We start from the raw sequence: 25,007 nt of genomic DNA, 5'->3' as shown, positions 1-25,007 counted from the left end.
TGATTGTGGAAGGTGGGAACCATTCAATCTTTCTAAGTTGTTTTCATGAGCCTGCATGATTGAGCAGTGTTCTTTCAGTTTGAACTATTATCACTTAACACACATGTGGAAAGATGTGGTGAGCATCAATTGGCATATTGTGAATGAATAAGATCAAATAGGGTATATCATATATAATTGTTATGCCTTATTTTATATTAGGAAAAAGACATGTTACGCGGGTTTAGAATTTTTTTTTTGTTGAAGTTATCGTAAACTTAGGCTTTATTTAGTACGGCTTTCTTACTGCTTCTTAAAGCAACTTTTTAATAATTTGTGTAATAGAGAATTACTTTAAGAAGCAATAAGAAATTCATCCCAGTAAGAAAGTCGTCTCAAGCGAAACCTTAGTAAACTTATAAAAGATTTCTTACGTGTACTTGTGAGTTAATCTTATCTTCTATTTTCTTGTCTTTTTCACTTTCAGTGACCGAATCATGTTCCGTCTACTTTCAGCAATTAACAGATACCTGCCACCATTAAACAGTGCAGAGCGATCAACTGAATCATTAATATGCAATCATCATAACCTTGTTGAACTCAATTCCATTGTGTTCCAATGGATCTTCCACCAAGATGTAGAAAGTGGTCCTTAAGATGGAGAGGTATTGGTGAGAGGGGTCTCATTCACCCAACCCACAGTAGTGCATGTAAGGGTGTGGGGCCCTAAGGATTTCCCATCCCTTTGGGCTTTGGCATATGAACCTAATTGAGTTATCAGTTGTGGGACCCTCCATAGGACACCTGCACCATATTCTGCTTAGATTGAGTTTTGTGGTGAACAAATTAGTGGGTGGGTGATGGAACAATAGGTCTTGATTTGAAATTTGGTCTCCAATGTTGGATGTGTTGGTGAATGCTTTTAATTAAGGGGGAAAAATAATTTTTTTTTTTTTTTGTGATTAAGATATTTGTATTTTTATAATAGTTTAGGGTTTAATTAATAAAGTTATGTATTTTTTATGTTCATCATATTAGATTTATGAATTCTTTAAAAGAATTTATGATTTTTAAAGTTTCTTCCTCAAAAATATAATATACACATTTAATGGTTTATATATAATTTGGTATTTTAAGAGTTTGGTAGTCAGTTAAATTTATATGAAAAAATGAATGAGTTATAATGATATCAATCAAATTTTATGACTTTTGTCAAAAAGAAATTTAAAAAAATATCATAATATTTTGATAAATAAATAGTCATTTTAAAATTTTAAATTTATTTTATTATAAGTATAATATTAATTATTCATATATGATGATATTCGTAGGCAAAAAAAATGCTGTACCGCGGTGTACCGAGTTTTTCAAAAAACTCGGTACACCTCGGTACCGAGTTTTTTTTGCCTACGATCGGATGGCTCTTGCATCCGGTCAATCAAACCAAATAAAAATTCTTTCAAGAGAGCGATAAAAAAAACTACTAAAATTGCAAATAGAGAAAATGATTGGACATAAAAAGAAAAAATAAACAATAAATTCAGATTCAGCCCTCTTTATAGGCTATTCTGAAATTACCTTTTTCTCCATTTTAACTATGAACCGGGTCCACCACCACTAGCTTAATATGTGGGGGCCACTCTATGATAATTTAGATAAGAATTTTGTAAAGCTGGATCTGAACTGATTATTTTTATCAAAAAGTACCATTTAGAATCTAAATTGGCTAATTAGCAAGCAGTGTTGGTGGAATATTATCCTCTTATAATTTATTTATTAATTAAATTTGATACTATCGAGGTGGAATATGATCCTAATTCTAAAATATTGTTCAGAATTATTTATTAGCTTTTATGTAAAGAATAACTCATTATATATTTAATATTGATAATTTAAATATTATTTTTTTATTATTTTATATATTTAAATTTATAGATTTATAATATTTATTTTTGGGTGAATTTTAAAAACTAATATGAAATGAATTTAATTTATGTACATTTATATATTGATTTGATATTTTTATTAAATTTTTACATCTAAAAATTTATATAAATTTTAATAATCGTTAGAGATTCATGAAAATTAATAGAATAACATAATAAATCATAAAATAAATAGTGAAACCAATATTAAATAAATATTTATTTTAATGAATAAATATTTTCACATATAATCATTTTAGAAATGAACAAACAATCACAACTTAATTTTTTAATATAATTAGCCTCAAAAATTTTATTCAAAATTATTTATCTATAGAATCAAATAAAGATAATTAAGTATTATATTAGCAAAGATCAAATTAATCCACATTTATTCTTATTGAAAGCTGCTTAACCTATAAAAATGTGTTATAGAATAAATAAAACCTATATTGAGAAGGTTTTTGCTTTATAATCCAATAGATTAGTGGTGACTTTTTGGATTAGCGTGAGTTTAGACCATGCAATTGTGGACCATACACAGTCTTCAATGTAAGAAACGGCAACTTAATTAAGCAGCTAATAGCTTTGTTAATTAAGGTTTCCATTGGAGATTATGGGGCATCGGTGGTGGTGATTATGACCACTAATATGATTTTTTTTTTCTTTCATAGAAGAAGAATTATTATTATTTAATGGTTGATGTTATGGTGTTAAAATATGAAGTCCAATCCATTCAATTTTTCTTATCAACATTAAAAACTTATTGATTGCACAATTTCAATATTTTTTAATATCATTTAATTATCAATTAAAATATATCTAATTTTATTAATGAATAACTAAATAATTATATTTGATAAGTATATATATATATATAGTGTAAACATTTAAAATGACTTTTATATGTCATTTTATTTATTGTTCATATTTCTTAAAACAATTAAATTATTACAAAAATTGACAAAATTTTAAAAATTGATATCCACATAAATCACAATCAATCATTGGATTTTAACATTAAAGACAATATAAAATAATAGTTACAAAGATTTAATTATATATATATCATGAATGAGTGATTCAATTCTATCTTCTTTTAGTCAAACCTTATATAATCCAACCAAATTGCACCTATTTGTTGATGAGAAAATTGTACAAGAATTCAACTACTTCAATAATTTTTTAGCTCCAGTGGAAGAAGAGATTAGAGAGAGTCGTCTTAGATAGTTTGGTCACATAAAATGACGGCATTTCGATGACCCGATTAGGAAAGTAGATGTATTAGATTTTACTTATGTTAAGAAAAACTTAGGTAAACTTAAAAAAACTTTGTTAGAAAATATTAGAAATAATATTTCTTTATTAGATTTAAATGAGAATTTAACTTTTAATAGGGCACAACGAAGAAAATGATCATGCAAACCGACCTCACATAGTGTGATTAGGCTTGATGTTTTTGTGTTGTTGTTCTTTTTTTTTTTTTTGGATAAATAAAGGAACTTTTATTACGTTCGGTGCAAGGACTTAGAGTAACGTCCAGTTGGAGGCAATTTTCCGTCCAAAAATTAGTTATTTGCTCGGTACAACTAGGTATTATTTGATAATAATGAAGATTACCATTCTATGAAATTCAATACCGAGTTACACCGAGCTGTACCGAGAAATACCGAGTTGTACTGAGTTTTTCCCAGAAAAACTCGGTACAACTTTGATATAATTCGGTATTTACTCGGTAAAGCCCGGTATAACTCGGTATTGGGTCTTCAAATGATGGTATTCTTCGTTATTGTTTGGTATTGCTCGGTATTTGCTCGGTACAACTCATTTTTTGGCAGGAATTTGCCTCCGACCGGACGTTCCTCTACGTCCGGTCGGAGGACGTAATAATTGTTCTAAATAAAGAGACCATTTGTCTTGAGTAAAAGGAAGCAACAATCTAGAAACAAGCAATGGAACCCTAATAATGTTGAAAAGCTAATTGAGCACAATCTAATCTGCTCTCAATAGAGATGGCAAGCCTTAGCCCATAGTGCCAAAAACCCTAATTAGTGATCAGCCCAAACTCCCATGAAAGCCATTAGAGACTCAACCAAAGCATTTCATCCCCAATTTAGGCTGCCATTGCACTGAAAGGCTACCCTTTGTAGTTAGGGCTCCCCTTATTGTGTCTATTACCCTAAAATTAAATTTACTATTTACTATTCCCCATACATAAAGTTATAAATCTCTCTCTCAGCCCAAGACATTCCCTTGCCCAGATGCCTTTAAAACATTTTTTTATACTCGCTTGCAATTTTTGTATGATTAAAATAAGCAAAAAAAGACAAATTTATGTAATAATAATAAAAATAAATCCTCAGATCTCCACTATGCAAACAGTCTTTATGTCACTGTGGGAAGAACCAGATAAGAAGCAGAGTACAGCCTTATTTGATTGTAAGTTTGGTGATATTTTATAATTTTTGTTTTCATTAGAAATTTTATGCAAAAATTGGGTATCTTGTAAGTAATTTTCATCAGAAACCAATGATGTTATAGGCATGATTTTTTTTTTTTCAGAATAATTTATTGACTGCTTTCATGATAAGATTTCGGTTGTATTAGAGACGATTTTTTTATTACTTATTAAAATAAAATTTTAACAAAAAAATTAAAAATTTGTACTAAAATTTTATTTTTAAATCAATAAAAAAGCCGTCTCAAATGAAGCCTTCATCACTATTTTAAAATTTTGCCTTTATGGTTTAAAAAAGATTTTTTATTAGAAAAATATAAGCTATTTCAAACAAAATCATTTTTATAATGTTAGTTTCGTATTTATAGATTCATTATATAAAATATGGCGTTTTGAAGATTTTGGCTTCATTTGAGACAGCTTATTTATCATTTTTTAAAGTATTTTCTTAGTAGAATCTGCTTTAAAAAACAGTAAAAAATCATTTTAAATGAAATCTTTAAGAATGGACCCTTTTTTTTTCATTGATGCATGTTAGTGAGCTATGATAGAGAGGATGCTTGAGGACGTAACGTTCAAGTTGGAAATTGAGTCCGTTTATGAAATTTTGTTAGTTTATATTATTAAAAACCTATTATAAATTTATATATTTATTGAATTTTTTAATTCAAATTTAAATATTATAAGGCTTACAGAAAATATCAAGTTTTGAGTTAAAAAAAAAATCAACAACGGATCTATCAAATAAAAATCAGTAGTTGTTAACAGTGATTTTTCATCATAATATTCTTATCGGGAATTTGTTTAGCTGTAAATTGTGAACAGAAAGTCTCAAATGAAGCTTAAAGGTTCAGTCTTGTAGCTGCTTGTGAGAGGAGGGAGATCGGGCAGCAAGGGCAGTTTAATTTTGTGTTTCTGCCCGTGAAATTCCTCTCTGTAGAGTTGGCCAGTTAAAGAAATAATATTTAGGAACTGGCTTCGAATTGGTCATAAAGACCTTGAGAGGAGCAGGAGAGAGAGAGAGAGTGAGAGAGAGGGCGAGCGAGCAAGCGTGAGAGAGAGAGAAAGACAGAGAGGAGACTAGAGAGGGCTCCATTCTTGCGCTTTATTCGCTTCAAAATAGAGTCTTTGCTGCAACTCTGAGAACGAGGTTTCGAACGGAAGCGTACCCACCCACCTTCTTCTCTCCCTATCTTCGCCTCATTCTCCTCTAATCCTGTTTTCTAGTGCCTACATTGCTTTCTACCCTTTCAAAGCTCCGACTTTTCTACTTAATCCTGCATTGTCGTTTTAATAAACCAACTTCCACTTCTTTTCTTATGAGCCTCAATTCCCTTCCTTGATTCTATAAATGTAATACTGGGAGAGTTCCAAAATCCTTTTTTTTTTACTCTATATGATGTTTATCGCTGTTTCCCTGTTCATTTCTTATGAAGAATCCATTAATTAAGTGATCAGGGGAATAGTTCAGTGGAGAAAGAGGTGGGCCTCTTTCTTCAAGGCAGTCTCTCTATTTTTAAGTTATAGTAGGTTTGGACCCATTTCTCTTTTTCTGTTATTTCCCACCAGTCAAGTAAATCCCCAATTCCTAAAGAGCTGCATAGGCCAAGGAAGGGGAAAGAGGAGGGCTTTTCTCCTCAGCTGCATGAAGGAGCTCTGCAACAATGAGAGATGAGAATTCTAAGAAAAGCAAGGTTTTTGGATTCTACTTCGTTTGGTTCTTTTTTCTTGAGTTTCTTTGAGTCGTGGGATACTGATCTATTCCTGTTCTTGGCTTCAGCTCTCATGGTCTAAGTCCCTGGTTAGGAAATGGTTCAATATCAAGAACAAAGCTCAGGACTTCCATGCTGATGATGTTGTCGAGAGAGGTATCTCTTTTTGTTCCTCTTCTTTGGTTTCGTGATTTGGTTTTTTTTTTTCTAGGGTTTGGATTCATTATGTTTTTTTTCGATTAGGATTGGGGGATCTCTTCTGTATGCTTTATTGATGTCTGATTGAACTACTTTATGGCATTTGATTGTGTTTTTTGGTAGATTGATAGATTTGTTTACTGTTTTAGTTTTTTATTTTTTTGTGATAATTGGTAAAAAAAATAATGGTTTGATCTGCAAAACAATATGTAAGGCTGCTGTCTTGTCTTCCCTCCATTCCATTTTTTGAGCTGTTTTATCTTTTGCAGGAGTAGATGGAGAATGGAGGACTAACTTTTCAGAGAGAGAAACATGGACTGTTAAGAAAAGCAAGACAGGTAAACAACTCTGCCAGTCCCTTAGCCCTAAGAGCTTTGGACCACATCAAAAGAGCTGCTTCTCTTCTTTTGTTGCTCTCTCCTTTTCCATTTTTCTTTTAAATGTCTAGTTCCTTTCAATGCCTTAGCTCACTATCTCTTTCTTTCTCTTCGCATCTAATTTTCATTGTGGGTCCTCAGAGAGATTCTGTAAGAAGAACCCTGATCGGGCTTGGCAAGCAAAATTTGATTTTGATGAATCTCAAGTAACTGATACTCAGGATTACAGGTTTTTTCCCTTGTTCTTCCCTATCAGAATAATAAAAATCACATCTTTTTTGTTGTTCTCAAGTGCTATCAAACTTACTTTCACTCATTGCCATCAATTTTTTGTTGGTTTAATATTTGATTAGATTGTTCGTCGCAACATGGAATGTTGGTGGAAAATCCCCACCAAGTCATCTGAATCTTGAGGATTGGTTGCATGCTTCTCCTCCAGCTGATATTTACATCTTGGGGTAAACTGAATTCATATCTCTAATTGATCTTTTAATAGAAAGAACATGTATATAACATAAATTTCTTGCTCAAAGGTTTCAAGAAATTGTTCCACTGAATGCTGGGAATGTACTGGGCACCGAAGACAATGGCCCGGCGAGGAAATGGGTTTCTCTTATAAGGAAAACATTGAACAATCTTCCCGGGGCTAGCGGATATGGGAGTTACCATACACCTTCACCAGTCCCCAACCCAATTGCTGAGCTTGATGCTGATTTTGAGGGCTCTTCAGCAAGGCAGAAGAATTCATACTTCTTTCACCGCCATTCTTTCCAGTCCCTCAGCCGGAGCTTACGGATCGATAGTGATATCATGGTGCCACAGCCAGGCCTGGATCGTCGGTTCAGCGTTTGTGACCGGGTCATTTTCGGTGGCAGGCCGAGTGACTTCGACCCCAACTACAAATGGGGTTGTTCTTCAGATGATGAAAATGTTGGAGTAGAATCACCTACTACTGTCTTTTTCTCGCCATTCTCCTATGGCTATGGAGTTCCTACAAGTATGGAAGATAGAGAGAGATGTGCAGGGAGATCTAGGTACTGCTTTGAGCCTTCCTTGTCTTAGTTTCTTGATTAACCTCGCATGCTTCTTATTCTTGCTGAGCTAGTCCTGATTATTCTTTGATCAATACAGGTACTGTCTGGTCGCAAGCAAGCAAATGGTTGGGATATTCCTCACTGTTTGGGTTAGGAGTGAAATAAGAGATGATGTAAAAAATTTGAAGGTGTCTTGTGTTGGTAGAGGTCTGATGGGCTATCTCGGGAATAAGGTTATTATGACTATTTTTCCTGATATTAATTCATACAAACTTATAGGCTATCTCTAAGTCATATTTTGGTTCTTACAGGGTTCAATTTCAATAAGCATGTCTTTGCACCAAACAACCTTCTGCTTCATTTGTAGTCATTTAACCTCTGGGCAGAAAGAAGGCGATGAACTTCGGCGGAATTCTGATGTAATGGAGATTCTAAGAAAGACAAGATTTCCCCAAGTTAATGGTCAGGGCAATGAGAAATCACCTGAAACAATCTTAGATCATGAGTAAGTTCATTCCATAATTATTTGTTAGTTTCAACTAGTAAGTTATTAAATAAAAAACTGAGGTGTTTTTGGCTTTTCGTCTTGTTTCAGTCGAATAATATGGCTTGGAGATTTGAATTATAGAATTGCTCTTTCCTATCGGTCAACCAAGGCTCTAGTTGAAATGCACAACTGGAAAGTGTTGCTTGAAAAAGATCAGGTGATTTTGGAATCCTTGTTTGTGTGGTTTGCTTGACTTCACTTTTATTGCAACTGTTAAACAAGGTTTCTTGTGATTTAGAGAAAGTTATGATTCTTATATTCTTTTCTTAATGCTTGTATTAGCTTGACCCTTACATTTACTACTTTTTTAAAACAGCTTAGAATCGAGCAAAGGTGCGGGCGAGTCTTTGCAGGGTGGAATGAAGGAAGAATATACTTCCCCCCAACGTATAAGTACTCGACTAACTCAGATCGTTATGCTGGCGACGACTTGCACCCGAAAGAGAAACGACGAACGCCGGCTTGGTAACTAGAATAAGCTCAATAATATCATTCCTTATCATTTCCCTTGATTTTTAAAGACAATGAAAAATTTTCCTTTTGTTCGAAAGGTGTGACCGAATTTTATGGCATGGAAGAGGTCTTCATCAGTTGGCTTATGTTCGTGGAGAGTCGAGATTTTCTGATCACCGACCGGTTTATAGTATCTTTGATGCTAAGGTTGAATTGAATCATAATCGTTTCTCTAGGAATACGAACTATGCAAGCTCTCGAGTAGCGGTGGAGGAACTTTTACCTTACTCACATGGTTACGCTGAATACAATTTCTACTGATTTTGGATAAGTAGATTTCTTGGTAAAAAGAATGTACAGATTACTTGTTGAGATCTCAACAACCTGTGAGAGCTGGAAACTAAGAATCAAGGTTCTCATGGTAACCTATGTTTCTCTAGGCTTTCAGGACTCTGCAGTATTGATCAGAGAAAAATCCAATAGCCAGAGGTAATCAATCATCTAATGCATCATAATTTTTCTTTTTCATGTCTTTGTATGATTATTGATTATCAAAGAAAAATTCTTCATCACTTGAACTGATTCAGATCATGCTATTTTATAGATAGAAAAAGAAGAACTGAGTTCTCAACAACTGATTCAAGGCAATTACTTCTTCTCCCCTCATCTCCCTTTGAATATTCTCCTACATCTTCTTCTTTTGCGAATTTAATCCTAATTATTCCTCTCCTTGGCTCTTACAGGACATAATTTTACCAGAAACTCTGCAAATTTTGTGAAGATGGACCTCATATGAACCAATAAAATCACTTACCATACTCATTATATCATGAAAAGAGTTCTGAGAAACTTGTAACTGAGAAACTTGCAACTGGGATTGACAAATTGGCTGAAGAGGATGATCATTTCAGCTTCCTTCATCATAAAATCAGCAAAAAGAACTCTTTTTTCTGAGAAGTGCAAGCTCATTAGTTATGATTGCTAACATATTCTTTCTTAGCAAATAGTAGGTAGGGATTTTGATTTTATTTTTATTTTTTGGAAGCATGGGGCAGTAGAATGATAGCAAACAAATAAACAAGTGTACAAATTTCTTTTTTGAGTTTTTATAATTTGGAAAGGATGAGTGATGAGCTGCTGCATACATACTTACAGCATCAGAGACAGGGAATGTAAGCAATTTTATATGGTTTTATTCATCTGTAAAAGGTCTTTCTATTGATTACATCTCTGAAAAAAGCTTTGGTTTTCAGCTTGAACTGCTGCTGCTTTAATGTGTAGAGTGCATAGAAAGCTACAGGCATGACTGTTGGTCTGTGAATCTAACCAGAATTGTTAAGCTTCTTGGGAACCCAAAAAAAAAAGGGAAATACTGTAATTATATTCTTTTGGTAACTAAATTCTTCTTAGCTATGAGTGGTGGGGTGATTCGTTATGCAAATACTGTACATTACAATACAGATTAATGTATAGATTTTTAAAATAGATTTTTCTTTAATTTTTATTCTTAACTAGAATAAAATTATAGTTTATATTTAAAAATGGTAAGCCATGTATATCTTATTTATGTAATTTTTGTTTAATTTGCATATCATATTTATATTATAAAATAAATTTAAATTTATTGGTATATCTTTGTTATGCAAACTAATATTCTATACATTACAATACATATCAACAATATAGTAATACATATATAAAATTCATCTAAGCTTGACATATGAGGAGAGAGAGAGAGAGATAGAGAGAGAGAGGAAGAGATAGAGAGAGAGAGAGAGAGAGAGAGAGAGGAAGAGAGAAAAAGATAGAGAGGGAGAGAAAAGAAAGGGAGAGAAAGAGATAGAGAGAGAAAGGGTGGGAGTGTGGAGGATAAGAATGAGAAAAGAAATATGGTGATTTGACTAAGGGGCTTAAGAGTTTGGTGATCAAAATATCTGCATTTCAACCATGAAGAGTTCTTAAATTCAGAACTGCTTCACTCATCTTTTCTATTTTTCTTCTTATTTAAAAGAAAAAAAGACTAAGAAAGTAAGAAGTCCATATGAAGACTTATGCAATTCAATGTAGATTCTCAATCCAAATGAGAAAAGTTTAAAAACTGGAAAATTTATTGCCACTATGATACTGACCCAAACCTAATAAATTGATATTCTACAACAACAAAGGAAAAGAGGAATCATAATTACAATTTACAAAAAAAAAATTCTTTCATAAATGTTGTTTAGGGTTTGTTCGATTGAAAATATTTTTGCAATGATGCAATTTAAAATTCAAATAAAATTTAAATTATACAAATATTTTCACAATTCGTAAAAAATAATAATTAAATTACATATTCATGAAAGAAGAAACCAACTTTGACCGCAGTCTGCTGATTGAAGAAGTCCCCGTGCCTAACCAAGAACCGGAAATCCAGTGGCGGCGCCGTTCGGAGATCCGAGTACTAGAAGAAGAAGAAAATATGGAAGGGGGAGACAACATTGAAGAAGAGAAATTCCTTGAAAAGGATGAAAATATACAAGAATACCTCGAAGGGGAAGAAAACATTGAGACATTAAAATAACCACTTTTTAAATTACATATACAACCAATACAAGCAACAAAATGAATCATTATAGTACTCAAACAATTGAGAAACATTGTGCACATATTTGAAGATTAATATTATACATTTTTCATGTTACAAAAATCACAAAGCAACTCTATGACTTTCGTACTCATTCTTATCAAAACATGCATTAAGGATCTTCATTACTTTCACGTTGGTGATAGTTAAGTTAGATCTAGTCAATTTAGACTTCGGTTGAGACGGCTTTCATATTGCTTCTGAAAGTGACTTTTTAATACAAAGGCTTCGTTTGGGACAGCTTTCTTACTACTTTTTAAAGCAGCTTCCTAGTACAAAAATTAAAAACTAGGAAGCTGCTTTAAGAAGCAATAAAAAAGCCGTCCCAAACGAAGCCAAAATTTAAATTTTGTTCTAGAAAGCCGCTTTCTTCTACTTCTTAAAGTCATTTTTTAATACCAAAAATTTAATTTTTTGCACTAGAAAGTTGCTTTAAGAAGCAGTAAGAAAGCCTTCCCAAATAAAATCTTAGGCTACGTTTAGGACAATTTTATTGCTTTTTTATAAAACAATTTTCTACTACCAAAATTTTTTATTTAAAAATTTGGTACTAAAAAGCTATTTTAAAAAACAGTAAAAAGACTGTTCAAAACAAAGCCTTAAACACAAAATTATAGAATTAGATTTTGACTTGTGCTGAATTAGGGTTGAGTGGAAAAATGATTAATTATGCATATGTACATAATTGCCTTTTGCATTAATCCAAAATCCTCTTAGCTATATTGGATAGAGATTACTGTTAATTAATGATTTCAGCTACACTGAATGATCTCTGTGTTATGAATTTAAAATCAGACAAATCAATTCTTTTCAGATATAAAAGTTTAAACTGTTTATTCGAACTTAGGTCATCTCCAACCGAACGCCAAACGAGCGTATGATGTCGTTCGGTCGCTCCAACCGAACGCAAAATTTTCCGCCATCTACTTGCAGGTGAACAGTGCGACGCCAATATTGGCGTCGCACTGTTCACCCACGCCATTTTCGGCTCTCAATCGGAAAAACGCGCGAAAGGAGAACGATCGTTACCTTCCCAGAAACACCTAAAATGGCGTTCGGTTGGAACAACTGCACAGCATTTTGGAGTTTTGCGTTATTTTGCCGTGAAAAGTAGAGTTCTCGGTTGGAGATGCCCTTAAGCTCTACTCTATTCAATATTGGAGCATTTGAAAATTATAAAATAAAATAAAATCATCCCAACATGATAATCTAAAAAAAAAAAAAACAGTTGCATAATGTAATAATAAATAGATTAAAAAATAAATAGAGGAAAACAGGGGGCAAAAGAATACTATGGATCAACTATTCCTTTTCCACGTGGAGGATTCTCTGCACTATAAAAAAAGCCTACAAATTATATGAGAATTTATAAGAAATTTTTTGATGAATTTGTTATTTTAAATTGATGTTTCATTTGTGATAATATTTTTATTTCTTTTTAAAGCAACTTTTTTATACATAATTTTTTAGGTTTAAAAATTTTTATACAAAAAATTTGCTTAAAAAAACAGTAAAAAAGTTGTCTCAAATGAAACTTTTTTTTAAATATTTTATTCCAACAGCAAAACGAGTACAACCAGCTAGGAAAACGATACGAAAAAAGTTACAAAGGATAAAAGGGTTAACAACTGGTCGGGCTTAGTAGTTGGCAGAGGCTTCAAACTTCCCTCGAAGTCAGGCACGGGCCATCCAGTATGGTAAAAAACTTAAGTATATGATAACCTAGGTTTATGGAATTTGAAAATATGGGGAAGAGGTTAAGAATTAAATAATAAAAATAAAAATATATAAAAAATGGATTATAAATTTTTTTGGGTAAACTTAAAGTGTTTTGATCATTTTTATTTTATCAGATTCAAATTTTGGCAGAAGATGGAATAAAAATTGGGTTGACTTTAATATATTTTTGTGTCAAACGTTTGACTTTAGTTCCACCGATTTATCGGATTTAACAGTACTATTTTAGTGTAAAAAATCAATATAATTAATTTTTTTTAATTATTTATTCAATTTGGTCTCCAAGAATTGATTCATAATGTGTCAACATGGTATTAAAAAGTCAACTAATTACAATGTTAGGTTGAGTTTGCTTTTATCTCTGTTCACACTGAGATTTTTTTAATTGAAATCAAGCCCTATTAACACCTAATGACACCCTAATTTGACTCTACTCTATGGAGAAGGACATTAGTATTTAATGTTTGACTTTTATTATTTATATATTATAATACTCGTTCAATAGAAGTTAACAAACTTGCGAAATAAAGTGGTGACTCAAATCTTATTAAATGATGAGGAGGCGACAAAGTCACGATGAAATCGAGCTGGAAAGGACATTGATGGGATCACCAGAGTGTAAAAGAAGAAGAATGTGATAGAGATGGAGAATTAAGGGCGAAGGGCATCCTACAATCTCTCCTCTTTCATTTTCATTCGGGCGAATACTAAGGGGTTGTTTGGTATTAGATTGGATTTAACTTTAATGGGATTTAGTAAATCCTTTAAATCCAAATTTAGTAAATTCTGATGGTGTTAAATCCTAAAAAATGTTTGCAAATATTAAATCTTGATAAATCCCGAGAAAATATTTGACAACGTGATATAAGATTTAAGGCAGTAGGTTCATTTAGAAATTAAATTTAATGTGTTTTGAATTTAATTTGTATGTTCACTATATGGGACAATTTGATAATTAGATAATTAACACCTAAATAATTAATTTGATAATTTATAATAATTAAGGTAACTTCTAATTATGTTACTAATTATTTAATTATATTCTTAAATTCTAATTAATTTATTAATTATGTTTTGAAATTATAAATTATTTAATTGATACTCATATGAATGATTTAATTAAATATTTAAATATTAAACTAATTTAATGACACATATATTACTAATTATTTAATTATACTAATGATTATTTAAGTAATCTAATTAATTATTAATGTTTGAATTATATTGATAATATTAATTTAGATTAATTTATACTCGTCTAGGGTTTGCTTTTCCTTGCCTTTCATCGTCGTCATTTCTTCGTGGCCGCTTTGGCTTTCTATGTTGTGCGTGCAAGAGCTCACTCGCTACTTCGCCTCCTTCAAAGACGTAGGATCGGCAGTCACCATGGGAGCTTGCTCGTTACTTAAATAACCGCCTCCTCCTTCCTTCAAGATGGGAATTAGCTTTGCTCGCAAGCTCGTAAATTCCGTCGTAAATTTTAAATATGGGATTTAGGCGGGATTGGGATTTAACCATTTCAATAAGTATTTTATTTTTTATGACACAAATATTGAAAATATATTAGAAGTAGGTAACGGAAACGATTGTTGCCGCTAGGGTTTGCGATTCCGAGATTTCTCCACCCGCTCGTTTGCGTTCTCCGCCGTCGCCATCGGCCGGGGGTTTTTTCCCCCATGGCTGATCAGGGGTTCCCCTCGCTTCCCACACTTCCCTCCTCTACCATTTCCTCCCCCTCAAGACCGTCTGTTCTTCCCCTATGGAAGAATCTACTCACCACCACCCCACAAATCTCCACTGATTTTTCCCACTCCCTCTCCTATACTCCCACCCAAAACTTTACCGCCAATTTCACTGCTGACCAGTATGTGGCTGGCGCCCCGGAATGGTCTTTATCGCTGGTTGGTTACTCCATTGGGAAGAGGCCTTTTTACGAAGCGCTTCTCTCGACGATCAAAAAGGCATGGCAACTTAAAGGTGAGCTTTCCCTGCTCACCATGGATGATGGTTTCTTTCTACTCAAATTCACAGCCCTAGAAGATTACGAGCATGCATGGACTGGAGGGCCCTGGTTCTTTTTCGGTAAGCCCTTCATACTTCAAAAATGGAGCCCAGATTTCACTCCAAAGCGTGAGGAATTCCCGTCAATACCTTTATGGATCAAAATCATGAATCTTCCGCTTTCTTTATGGACGCCTGAAGGTATCTCTAAACTTGCTAGTTGCGTTGGTATTCCGATTGCTGTCGATGCTTTAACTGCGGCGAAAACTCGCCTGACTTTTGCGAGAGTTTGTGTACAAGTCACTAGCAATTCTCCTTTACCAGAAGAAATTTTCTTTTCTGTTGATGGAAAAATTTCTCCTCTTCGTGTGCATTACGACTGGAAGCCCGAACACTGTTCACAATGTGGTTCGATCATGCATCCCCCAACGCTTTGCCCAAAAGACCCCATTACCAAGCCCATTAGTAACAATAATACTAGAGGAAGAAGCTCAAGCAGAAAACCCCGTCCATCCCCACCTCCCAGGCTTACTATTCCTAAACCCCCACTTCAAACCAAACCTTCTCCCAACAATGATGTTTCCACTCAACCACCAAATACCCAACCTCCCACGAAAATCACCACAGCCCCCCCCACAAAAATCAACACACCTCTATCTATTCCTAATCTGAATTCCCCTTCGGGTGAACTACAGGATTCCACAGACATGTTTCTAAAAACAACAGCTTCTAAGCCCATCATTACATCCAATAAATTTCAGACGTTGGGGGATGTTGACCCGACTGATGTGTTGCAGCCGCAAAACACATCTCTGATTTCTTCTCCTACATGCAAAAACCAAATGCCAACAACTTCAGCCAAAGCTCCTACCACTCAAAACCAAAACAGCCAACCTCAAACCTCTCCCCGTTTCCATCAGCCAAACATTCCCCCAATTGCAACTGAGACTTCAGGCTCTTCCTCTAGTAGCTCAACAGTTCATCTTGATACAAACCAAAACCAAAAACAACCTCGAGGCAAAGCTAAAAAAGCCTCTACCCCCAACAAAAAATCATAATGCCCCTCCCAAACTTAGCAGCGTGGAATATTCGAGGGTTTAACAACCCAGCCAAAGTTGCTTGCTGCAAACATTTAGTCCGTTCCCAAAATCTAGACCTCATTTTCATTCTTGAAGCAAAAATTTCCCACTCCAACCTCTCAAATGATTGGTTCCTTGCCAACCACCAAATTTTTCAGCATGAAGGTAATTGTGACAATTTTTTGCATAGTGATCCTGGTCGTATATGGGTCAAATGGAATAAAGATGCTCTTATTTTCACCCCACTACACAAGACGAATCAATTTATCCATGGTTCTATTACTACTGCTACTAATCTCACTTATGCTATTACTGCTGTGTATGCTAGCAATTCTCAGTCTGAAAGACAAATGCTATGGAATGACATTCAATCTTTAGCTCAGAATATCAATACTCCCTGGGCCATTATGGGAGACTTTAATACTTGTCGTGAGCTTGGTGACAAAGCTGGTGGCACAGCTCTTTCTGCTACTCGTCTTGGTGATTTTAACAGCCTTGTTTTCAATATCGGGATGCATGAACTTTCATCTGTTGGTCATTTTTACACATGGTTTAATCAACAACACCACAATCCCATACATATCAAGCTAGACCGTGTCCTTACCAATGAGCAGTGGCTGTTAAGTTTTCCCAACTCCTTCTATAAAGTCCTTGATCCGGATTGCTCTGATCACTCTCCACTCATTTTGGTTAATGAAACGGAAGTCAAATGTGGGCATAGATTCCTTTTCAAAAACTACTGTGTCAAACTCCCTGAGTTTTGGGACTGTTTGCTGGAGGCTTTTTCTCTACCTAACACTAGTAGTCCCTTAAGCTCTTTCAATTTCAAGTTGAAATCGCTTAAAAATTCTATGAAGCACAAACATTGGTCTAATTCCAATACTCTTCAAATGCAAATTGAGGCTCTTAATTCCAGTCAGAGAGAGGTTATCAGCCAAATTCAAAGAGATCCTCTAGATCCTCAACTCAATAGTAATCTCAATCTCATCAACAGCAAACTAGCCTATTATCATTCTGCACTTACTAGTTGGATCTCTCAACGTGCAAAGGTCAAATGGCTCACTCATGGTGAAGATGATTTGAAGTTCCTTTATTCAAAAATTAACATCACCAAAAACTATAATAGAATAAAGGAGATCACCAATGATCAAGGCACTTTTAACTCTAGAGAGGATTTGGCTAAAGTCTTCATTAATCACTACAAAACTCTCTTCAACACTCCTGTTCCTTCGGTTTCCAATCATTCTGCTGTGAATATTCCTGCGGGTAGAGTCATTCCACAGCATCTTACCTCTGAGCTTATTGCACCTGTTACTTATGAGGAAATTAAAAGCATTGTTTTTACTGGAAACTCCAATACTGCACCGGGTCCGGATGGATTCACTTTTGATTTCTACAAATCAACCTGGAATGTTATTCAACGCCAACTCTGTAATGCTGTGTATTCCTTCTTTGCCACGGGTTTCATGCCAAATCAGACGAAAGCTACAGCTATTGCACTTATTCCTAAAAAGCCTCATGCGAGCAATGTTAAAGATTATAGGCCAATTGCTCTCTGTAACGTCATTTATAAAATCATAGCTAAAATCATTGCCAACAGAATGAAAAAGGTGATGCCTCTCATTATCCACCCGAGCCAAGGAGGATTCATTCACAAAAGAATCATTTCTGACAATATACTATTGGCTGCTGACATCCTTGGTTGTTTCAATCTTAAATCTCACCAAAAACTCCTTTGTGCCAAATTTGACATCACTAAGGCTTTTGACATGGTTTCTAGAGACTACCTTTATGAAAGACTTGAAATTAAGGGTTTTCCCAGCATTTTTATCTCTTGGATAAAGGCTTGCACTTCGAATGTTTACTTTTCTATTTGTATTAATGGGACTTTAGAGGGATACTTTAATTCGAGCTCTGGTATTAGACAAGGCTGTCCACTCTCACCTTACCTGTTTAGTATCATCATGGATGGTCTTTCATCCAAATTTGAGCAAGCCACTATCGATAAATCCTTTCATGGCATCTCGTCTGGGAACTGTGAGATATCTCATTTAATGTTTGCTGATGATCTTTTAGTATTTGGCGCTGCTACTATGGATAATGCTCACACCATTAAGGGAATTCTTAGCGATTTTGCGGCTGTTTCTGGGCTGGCGGTGAATCCTGACAAGAGCTCCATTCTTATATCCAAAAACACAAACGCAGCCAATGATATTTGCAATATTCTGAATATCCAGCAATCTTTTGCGCCTATCAAATACCTGGGGCTTCCGATCTTTTATAAAAAACTTAAGATCAGAGATTTCCAACCTCTGCTTGATAAAATTACCAATCTTTTACAAGGTTGGAAAGCAAAAACTCTTTCTTTGGCTGGGAGAATTCAATATATCAAATTCACTATATCTAATACTTTGGCGTACTGGATTCGTGGATCAATTATCCCTAAGAGCTGTTGCAAGATTATTAATAGTATGTGCTCTCGTTTTACCTTTTTTGGCAACATCAAAGATAGAAAATTGGCTACTGTCTCTTGGAAAAGCTCCTGTTGTCCCAAAATTAATGGGGGTTTGGGCATCTATTCAATTGAATCTCTTTATCATAACTACTCCTGCTCTCTCATATGGAGATATTTAAATGCAAACTCACTTCTTTTTGCTTGGTGGAGAGGTAGATACATCTCTTTGTGGAATCAACTATCTGTTAAAAAATCCATTTATTGGGATTTCTTGTGTAGAAAGGCCAGTGATATTAAACACTGTATTACTTTATCTGTGGATGCTAGCAGCAAGCTTTCTTTCCTTTGGGACCATTGGTGTGGTGGTTTTTCGGTTGCTGAATACCTTTTTAACCTGAACCTTCATGATATTATTCCTTTCATTTCGGATTGGAATATCTCTCAGGTTATTGTTGGTACTAGCTGGAATATCCCGAATTTTTTTGATAATAGTATTGCTGCTCTTATTAACTCTGTTATTATAAATGAGCATCCTGAAAATCATTACTGGTTGGACAAGCAGAACCCAAACTTTCGTGATTTTAATAATCAGTTTTTTACTTCCATGACTAAGGTATCTTGGCACAAATATATTTGGCATAAAAAATCTGCTCTTCGTTACTCTGTTTATGCTTGGTTGGCCTTCCGTGGGGGCTTAAAAACAGCTGATGTGCTAGCTGTTCGTGGTATTAATGTGCCAAATACTTGTTGTTTCTGTAATATTGAGAAGGAGACTATTTCCCATCTGTTTTTTGAATGTCATTATACCTTCGACATTGCTAAAACTCTCCTCCCCTGGATGCAAAATCTGTTCATGAGGCCTAATATTCATCAACTCTATGATTTAATTTGGGAAAATGGCTCCATAGCTACAAACAGAAACTATTATCTCTTAACTGCTGCTTCGATGGTTTATTTTATATGGAGAGCAAGGAATGACCGGTTATTTGGTGGCATCATCGATTGCAAAGCCACAACGATTGCAAAAATCAGGAGAGCAATTTCAATTAAAACTCATGGATGGAATTTTTGACTGGGTTCTGTATTGCTGCGCTGTTGATTCCTTGGCCCATCTCTGTCAGCCGAATCTGGAGCTTTATCAATTTTGTGGATTGATGCGGGAAATTCGACAATCATATCAGAAGTTTTTGGGGACCCTTTTTGACAGGACGATGATGATTGCTGATTATGTTCAGCTGCCCCTTGGACGGCCCTCCGGGCAACCAGGGGCTATGCTCTATCACTGCCCCTCGTTTTTTTTGACCCTTCCGAGTTTTTAGAGCTTTTATCTGAGTCCTTTTTAGCTTTCAGCTTATAGTTTTGCTTTACATTTCAATCACTGTATTTTCCTTTATTTAGAATCCATAATCTCTTTTTGTCCTGAGATTTTGGATTATAGTTTTTGGTTCTTTACTTTCTTGTAATACTTTTTCTCAGCAATGAATGGGCAAATGCCCCAAAAATTCCCCCAAAAAAAAAAAAATTCATATATATAGATGAGCATAAATAAATAAATATATCAAAATGAAATAAAATGCAGCTCACATATCATATCATGGGCATAAATGAAAAAACCATAACAAGTATTGCGTGATTGTGTCAGCTGGTGAAACCGATGAACAGCGCAAGACAACGAGGAAGAAAATGAAGCAATAAGGACGAAGATAACTGCTAATTACACTGTCGATGGCTGAACAATGACTGGTCTTCGACGTCGCCACCACGATTGGAGTTTGCGTGCCGGACGATGGATCTCCCAAAAAAACTAGGGGTTGCTTTCGCTCTCTCTCTCTCTCTCTCTTCCTTCCTCTGTTACTTATTTCTCTGTCAATTTTAAGATTCAGAGATGGAATGATGAGATCAGGCACAGACTCTGTTGCTCAATCGCGATCTCTTCCTTGCTTCTTAGGTCAGCTTCAAATCCCGGGCCTCCGATGTTCGGTCCGGAGTTGAGAGGAGGAAGAAGGGTAGTATGGGGATTTCGCGCTGTGCGTTTGATGAGGCTGCGTGCACACGCACGTGCGGCCGATGTATGGAACAACTTTCGAACCGGTTTGGCTATCGTGTTACGGGTCTTAACAGTTCGACCTATCAATTTGATATTGTGGTAATTCTTCCCGTCCTTTTATTTGTTGACCCCTTAAATAATGATCCATATATAATTAAAAAACTATTTAAAAATTATTATATTATGATTACCTATGAAAAAGTGTTAAATTCTTTTGTTCAGAAAGTTGGTTAAATGCCGTTGGAAGCTAATTAAAAATATCTATAAATTTGTTACTTTATTTTTTGAATTCATCGAACTACAAATCTATATATGTATCTAAATTAAAATTTATAAAATAATTCAGGAACATCTGAACTCCAATTTCAACAAATTTATAATAAATTGATCATCTTAATAAGATAAACCCATTAACATTAAAAAGTGAGTTGATCTAACTTCAAATGAGATCAAATCGAACACTTAAAAAATAATTGTAAACTTTAGGACATTAATTATGGATGATCAATTATCTCCAAATCCCATAAACTTATAGTAAATTAAGCATCTCGGCGAGAAAAAAAATGTAATTCTTTCATCATTAAAGAACTTAAATGCTAAAAAATTGTATATGATCAAGTGAATCAATACGAGCCATTCGATCTATATTTACAGTGCATGTCATTTTAAAAAATTTATAAATAAACTCAAATTCTCTACAAGAAAGAGAATTGAATATTGGTTTGAGATTCAAAAGAACTTAGAGGCATGAAGAATCATAGAGCTCCATCGGAGCTCCACCGCTTAACAAAAATCATATTATCATCATTAAACAACAAAGCAATCATCACCACTGGGCTGCCACCATCCAAATTATTTCATTAGATTGTCACCTCCCATCCTCCATCATCAAATTATCATTGCCCAACTATGGTCGTAGTACCATCGTGGCTTGATTATGGTTCTTAGCCACCATTACTTGACTACAGTCTCTTGACCACTACCGGTACCACCCATTTATGATCCTCTAACCTTAGTTGATCAACTATGATTTTCCTTTTGATGTCACCCGACTATAATCCTCCAACAATCATCTCTAAACTATAGTACTTTGAACACAGTCACTTGACTACAATTCCTTAACTACTCTCACTTAAATATGCCCATAGCCTCTCAACTATGATCTTCTGACTATCATAACCTAACAAAATTCTTCTGATCATTGTTATTCGACTCTGGCCCTCCGACCACCGTTAATTACCTAATTATGACCCTTAAACTACTGTTATCCGACTAAATTTCTCTGATCACCATTGCCCAACGTTGCCTAATTATGATTGACTGATGACCATTATCCAAGTATGACCCTCTGACTACCATCACATGGACACGATCATTTGATCATCATCGTCCAACTAATTTTTTTTACCACCATCATCCTACTATGAGCCTTCAATTATCGTCGCATAACTATAATTCTCTTACCATGATTATATGGCTACAACGATGTCTAATCACTTCATAACCTGCTAACAACTTCAATGCACATCATCTTCCATAAGGCTAATGATTATCTTTTATATTAACTTTTACTCTCAAAGTCAAAACCAAGATATAAGTTGGACTATCTCATTGTCAAAGGAAAATAATCAAGTAAATAGTAAGCAATTTTTTTTATTGCGGACTAGAATCTTTGTGGTGATAAAGTATCAAATTTTACTTCTTAACGTTGCACATGTTTCTAGCTCACAAATAGAGAAGAACATAAACACCATAATTTTTGTATGGAAAACTCTGAAGTGAAAACCATGAGGCTATGCCTAGTTGAAATGATTACGCTGTTATTTTAATAGATTATAAATGATTGGTTTGTCCTTGAGATTGAGGATGATCAAATTACAACAGTCAATCGTCAGGTTGAAACATTGCGACGAATGGGAATCGAACTGAAGTATAAAGGCGTTCAGTGGTCTAGAAGAAATTCGCTATCAGTTGGTAGCTGGGCAGAAGTATGGCGACGATCGGTGGTTGGGCAGTGGTCGAGGAGGAAGAATCTAGTGGCAAGAGAATTATAATTTTTCTCTCTTCCTTGCTTGGGTTTCCCTCAATGAAGAATAAGGTGTATGATTATAATTTTTTAGGAGTGACATGGCTAGTAAATAGGAAAAAGATCAATGACATATTGAAAGTGTTCTGAATGGGCGTCCGATATCGACTCCCTTGATCGTGGATCTTTTATCAAGTATTTGATGTTTTAATGTCATTAGAATTCGATGATCGTGGGTTTGTTGGATTCTTCTTGTCTAGCCGCTCGATTCGGCTATAAGCATGTCGTATTTGGAAATTGTTTGGTCATCCAATTTATAGTTTGAACATTCAGAATGTGCTTTAGGTCTTTGATTTGGAACTATTTTGGCTCGGATTGGGACGAATTTGGTTTCAATGGGTTTGTCTTTTTTTTTATGTTTAGTTCGAGTATAAGTTTGTAGAAATCGGAGTTCGGATGGTCCCAGATTTAATTCCAGAAGTTTTCAACTTGATTTTTCCTCGAGATTCATGCCCGAAATGATTAATTTTTTATGATATATCAATTTTGAAGATAAAGCCTTGCTATGTGGCTCTTCTAACTTACAATGTGAAATATTATATATCTAATACATTTCATCAATATATGCTTCAATCCCGAAAAATAATATCATTTATAATCTTTTATTAATATTAGTTGAATCAGTTCAAATGATATAGACCCTCTGATTCTTTTCCTTTTTAAATTTTCATGTAAAAACTTTGGACTATCTTTCAACTCATTTTTTCTCTCTATGTGTGCTTAATATTTATATAATACTAATGCAACAAAGATTTTACTGCCACAAATATTCTCATACAATAATTAAAATGTGTTAGCCAAACATTGTGTTTTGTATGGTAACATATTCCTTAGCAACACATCGACAAAAAGGTTACTAATTTTGACCTCAAATGTGAAATTTGCTTAAAATACTAAATTCAGATTTATCTTGGATAGAGATTAAGGTTTTATTTAGAATTTTTAAAAAAAAAAAATTATTGAACTTGAAATTTTTGTTCTAAGAAGCTTCTTTAGAAAGCATTAAGAAATATGTCTTAAATACAGCCTAAATGAAAATTAATGAGTCGTAAATCGAACTTGTTTTAGATCGATTAAAAAATATGCACATATATGCATACAATTAATCTAAATTGGCTTTCTTAAGCATGGATTGAATATTGTTGGATATTTGTTCCTAGATTTAGGATTGCTTTAGTTTAGGTTTCTTGTATGGCATAGTATAGCCATTTGTGTAGCTATTTGTATAGCTTGTAGGAGCTTATAAATAGGCTTTAATTTGTTTTAGGCATGGAGGACAAGAGAAATAAAATTACAGAATTTCTTAAGTTTGGCTCTCCTCCCTCCCCTCTCCCTCTCTATCTCTTGCAAGAAAGATCTCTCAAGATCTTCCTGCTTGATTTCAACAAATATCATTAAACATTAATAACTCATGAAAAGTTAAAATTAAGATAAATCTTTGGCTTTGGCTTGGTTTGAGATAGTTTTATTACTACTTAAAAAAAAAATTTAGTACAAAATTTTTTAAATTATGAATTTTTTTATTTAAAAAAGTGCTTTAAAAAGCAATAATAAAGCTGCCTCAAATGAAGTGTGAGACCTCGTTCCCTTACTGTTCCTCTATAGCTTGGATTTTCCTCCCAGGATCGTTGTGATGCCCCAAGATCAAACTTGGAAAGAATGTCAATCAATTACTCCAACAATTTACCAGAGTTATCTAAAACCTTCAATTAAACAGTCTATCAAACATCTATAAATTTAAAACATCAATATACAGTCGATTCATATCTCAAAAGTCATGTACAATACTCAGGAACTACACTACAATCACCAGTACTGAAATCTATCCTGAGTACAAAAGAATCAAAATCAATCAAAAGACAAAAACCTGAAGATCTGGATCAATTCCTATCTTCTGCTCCCTTGCCCTGACCTGAAAATATCAACCACATATAATGAGCTTTACAAAACCCAGCAGGTCACCTAATACCTATAACTGAAATCAAAGCACGGCGATGCTATCAATATGCATGTCAGTCAATCAAACCCATATCAGTCAATGGTCAATGAATCTATGCAATACGGAAATCCAAAGTCAATAAAACCAGTCAATGCAGCGGTAGACGAATCGATAAATCAACTCAATAAATCCATGTCAATCTCGAAGAAATCCGTACACAGAAGAAAATCAGTCAATCCGTCAAATCAATCAAATCGTCGAATCAATCAATCCGTTAAATCAATCGCTATCAAATCAAATCAATGTGGTCTTAACAAATATCTATTCAATGAAATCAATACGAGGAAAGCA

General features: G+C 34.2%; 2 protein-coding genes across 2 annotated transcripts; both read left to right on the top strand.

Annotated features, from left to right (window-relative positions):
* Positions 1-5,239: 5,239 nt before the first annotated feature.
* Positions 5,240-9,328, top strand: LOC110102458 (type IV inositol polyphosphate 5-phosphatase 7). Its single transcript, XM_020830801.2, has 12 exons — positions 5,240-6,056; positions 6,143-6,230; positions 6,542-6,610; positions 6,791-6,878; positions 7,003-7,107; positions 7,183-7,683; positions 7,781-7,916; positions 7,995-8,188; positions 8,279-8,387; positions 8,547-8,695; positions 8,782-9,172; positions 9,288-9,328. The coding sequence occupies exons 1-11, from the start codon at positions 6,027-6,029 to the stop codon at positions 9,002-9,004; spliced, it is 1,692 nt and encodes a 563-aa protein (XP_020686460.1). The 5' UTR covers positions 5,240-6,026; the 3' UTR covers positions 9,005-9,172; positions 9,288-9,328.
* A 5,397-nt stretch (positions 9,329-14,725) lies between these two features.
* On the top strand, positions 14,726-16,108 carry LOC110102448. The gene has a single exon (XM_020830786.2). It carries the CDS (start codon positions 14,726-14,728, stop codon positions 16,106-16,108), a length of 1,383 nt encoding a protein of 460 aa, XP_020686445.2.
* Positions 16,109-25,007: the final 8,899 nt, after the last annotated feature.

The sequence above is a fragment of the Dendrobium catenatum genome, unplaced genomic scaffold (genome assembly GCF_001605985.2).
Source record: "Dendrobium catenatum unplaced genomic scaffold, ASM160598v2 fragScaff_scaffold_716, whole genome shotgun sequence".
In the NCBI taxonomy this organism is placed as follows: Eukaryota; Viridiplantae; Streptophyta; class Magnoliopsida; order Asparagales; family Orchidaceae; genus Dendrobium; species Dendrobium catenatum.
Note: the sequence above shows the minus strand (reverse complement) of the source record. Positions and strands in the feature narration are given on the sequence as shown.

Bases quoted from the DNA above. Each gene is read 5' to 3' on its own strand.
- LOC110102458 (XM_020830801.2), top strand. From the start codon at position 6,027: ATGAGAGATGAGAATTCTAAGAAAAGCAAG. The intron at 6,057-6,142 runs GTTTTTGGATTC...TCTTGGCTTCAG, and splicing joins AGAATTCTAAGAAAAGCAAG to CTCTCATGGTCTAAGTCCCT. The intron at 7,917-7,994 runs GTTATTATGACT...TGGTTCTTACAG, and splicing joins TGGGCTATCTCGGGAATAAG to GGTTCAATTTCAATAAGCAT.
- LOC110102448 (XM_020830786.2), top strand. From the start codon at position 14,726: ATGGCTGATCAGGGGTTCCCCTCGCTTCCCACACTTCCCTCCTCTACC.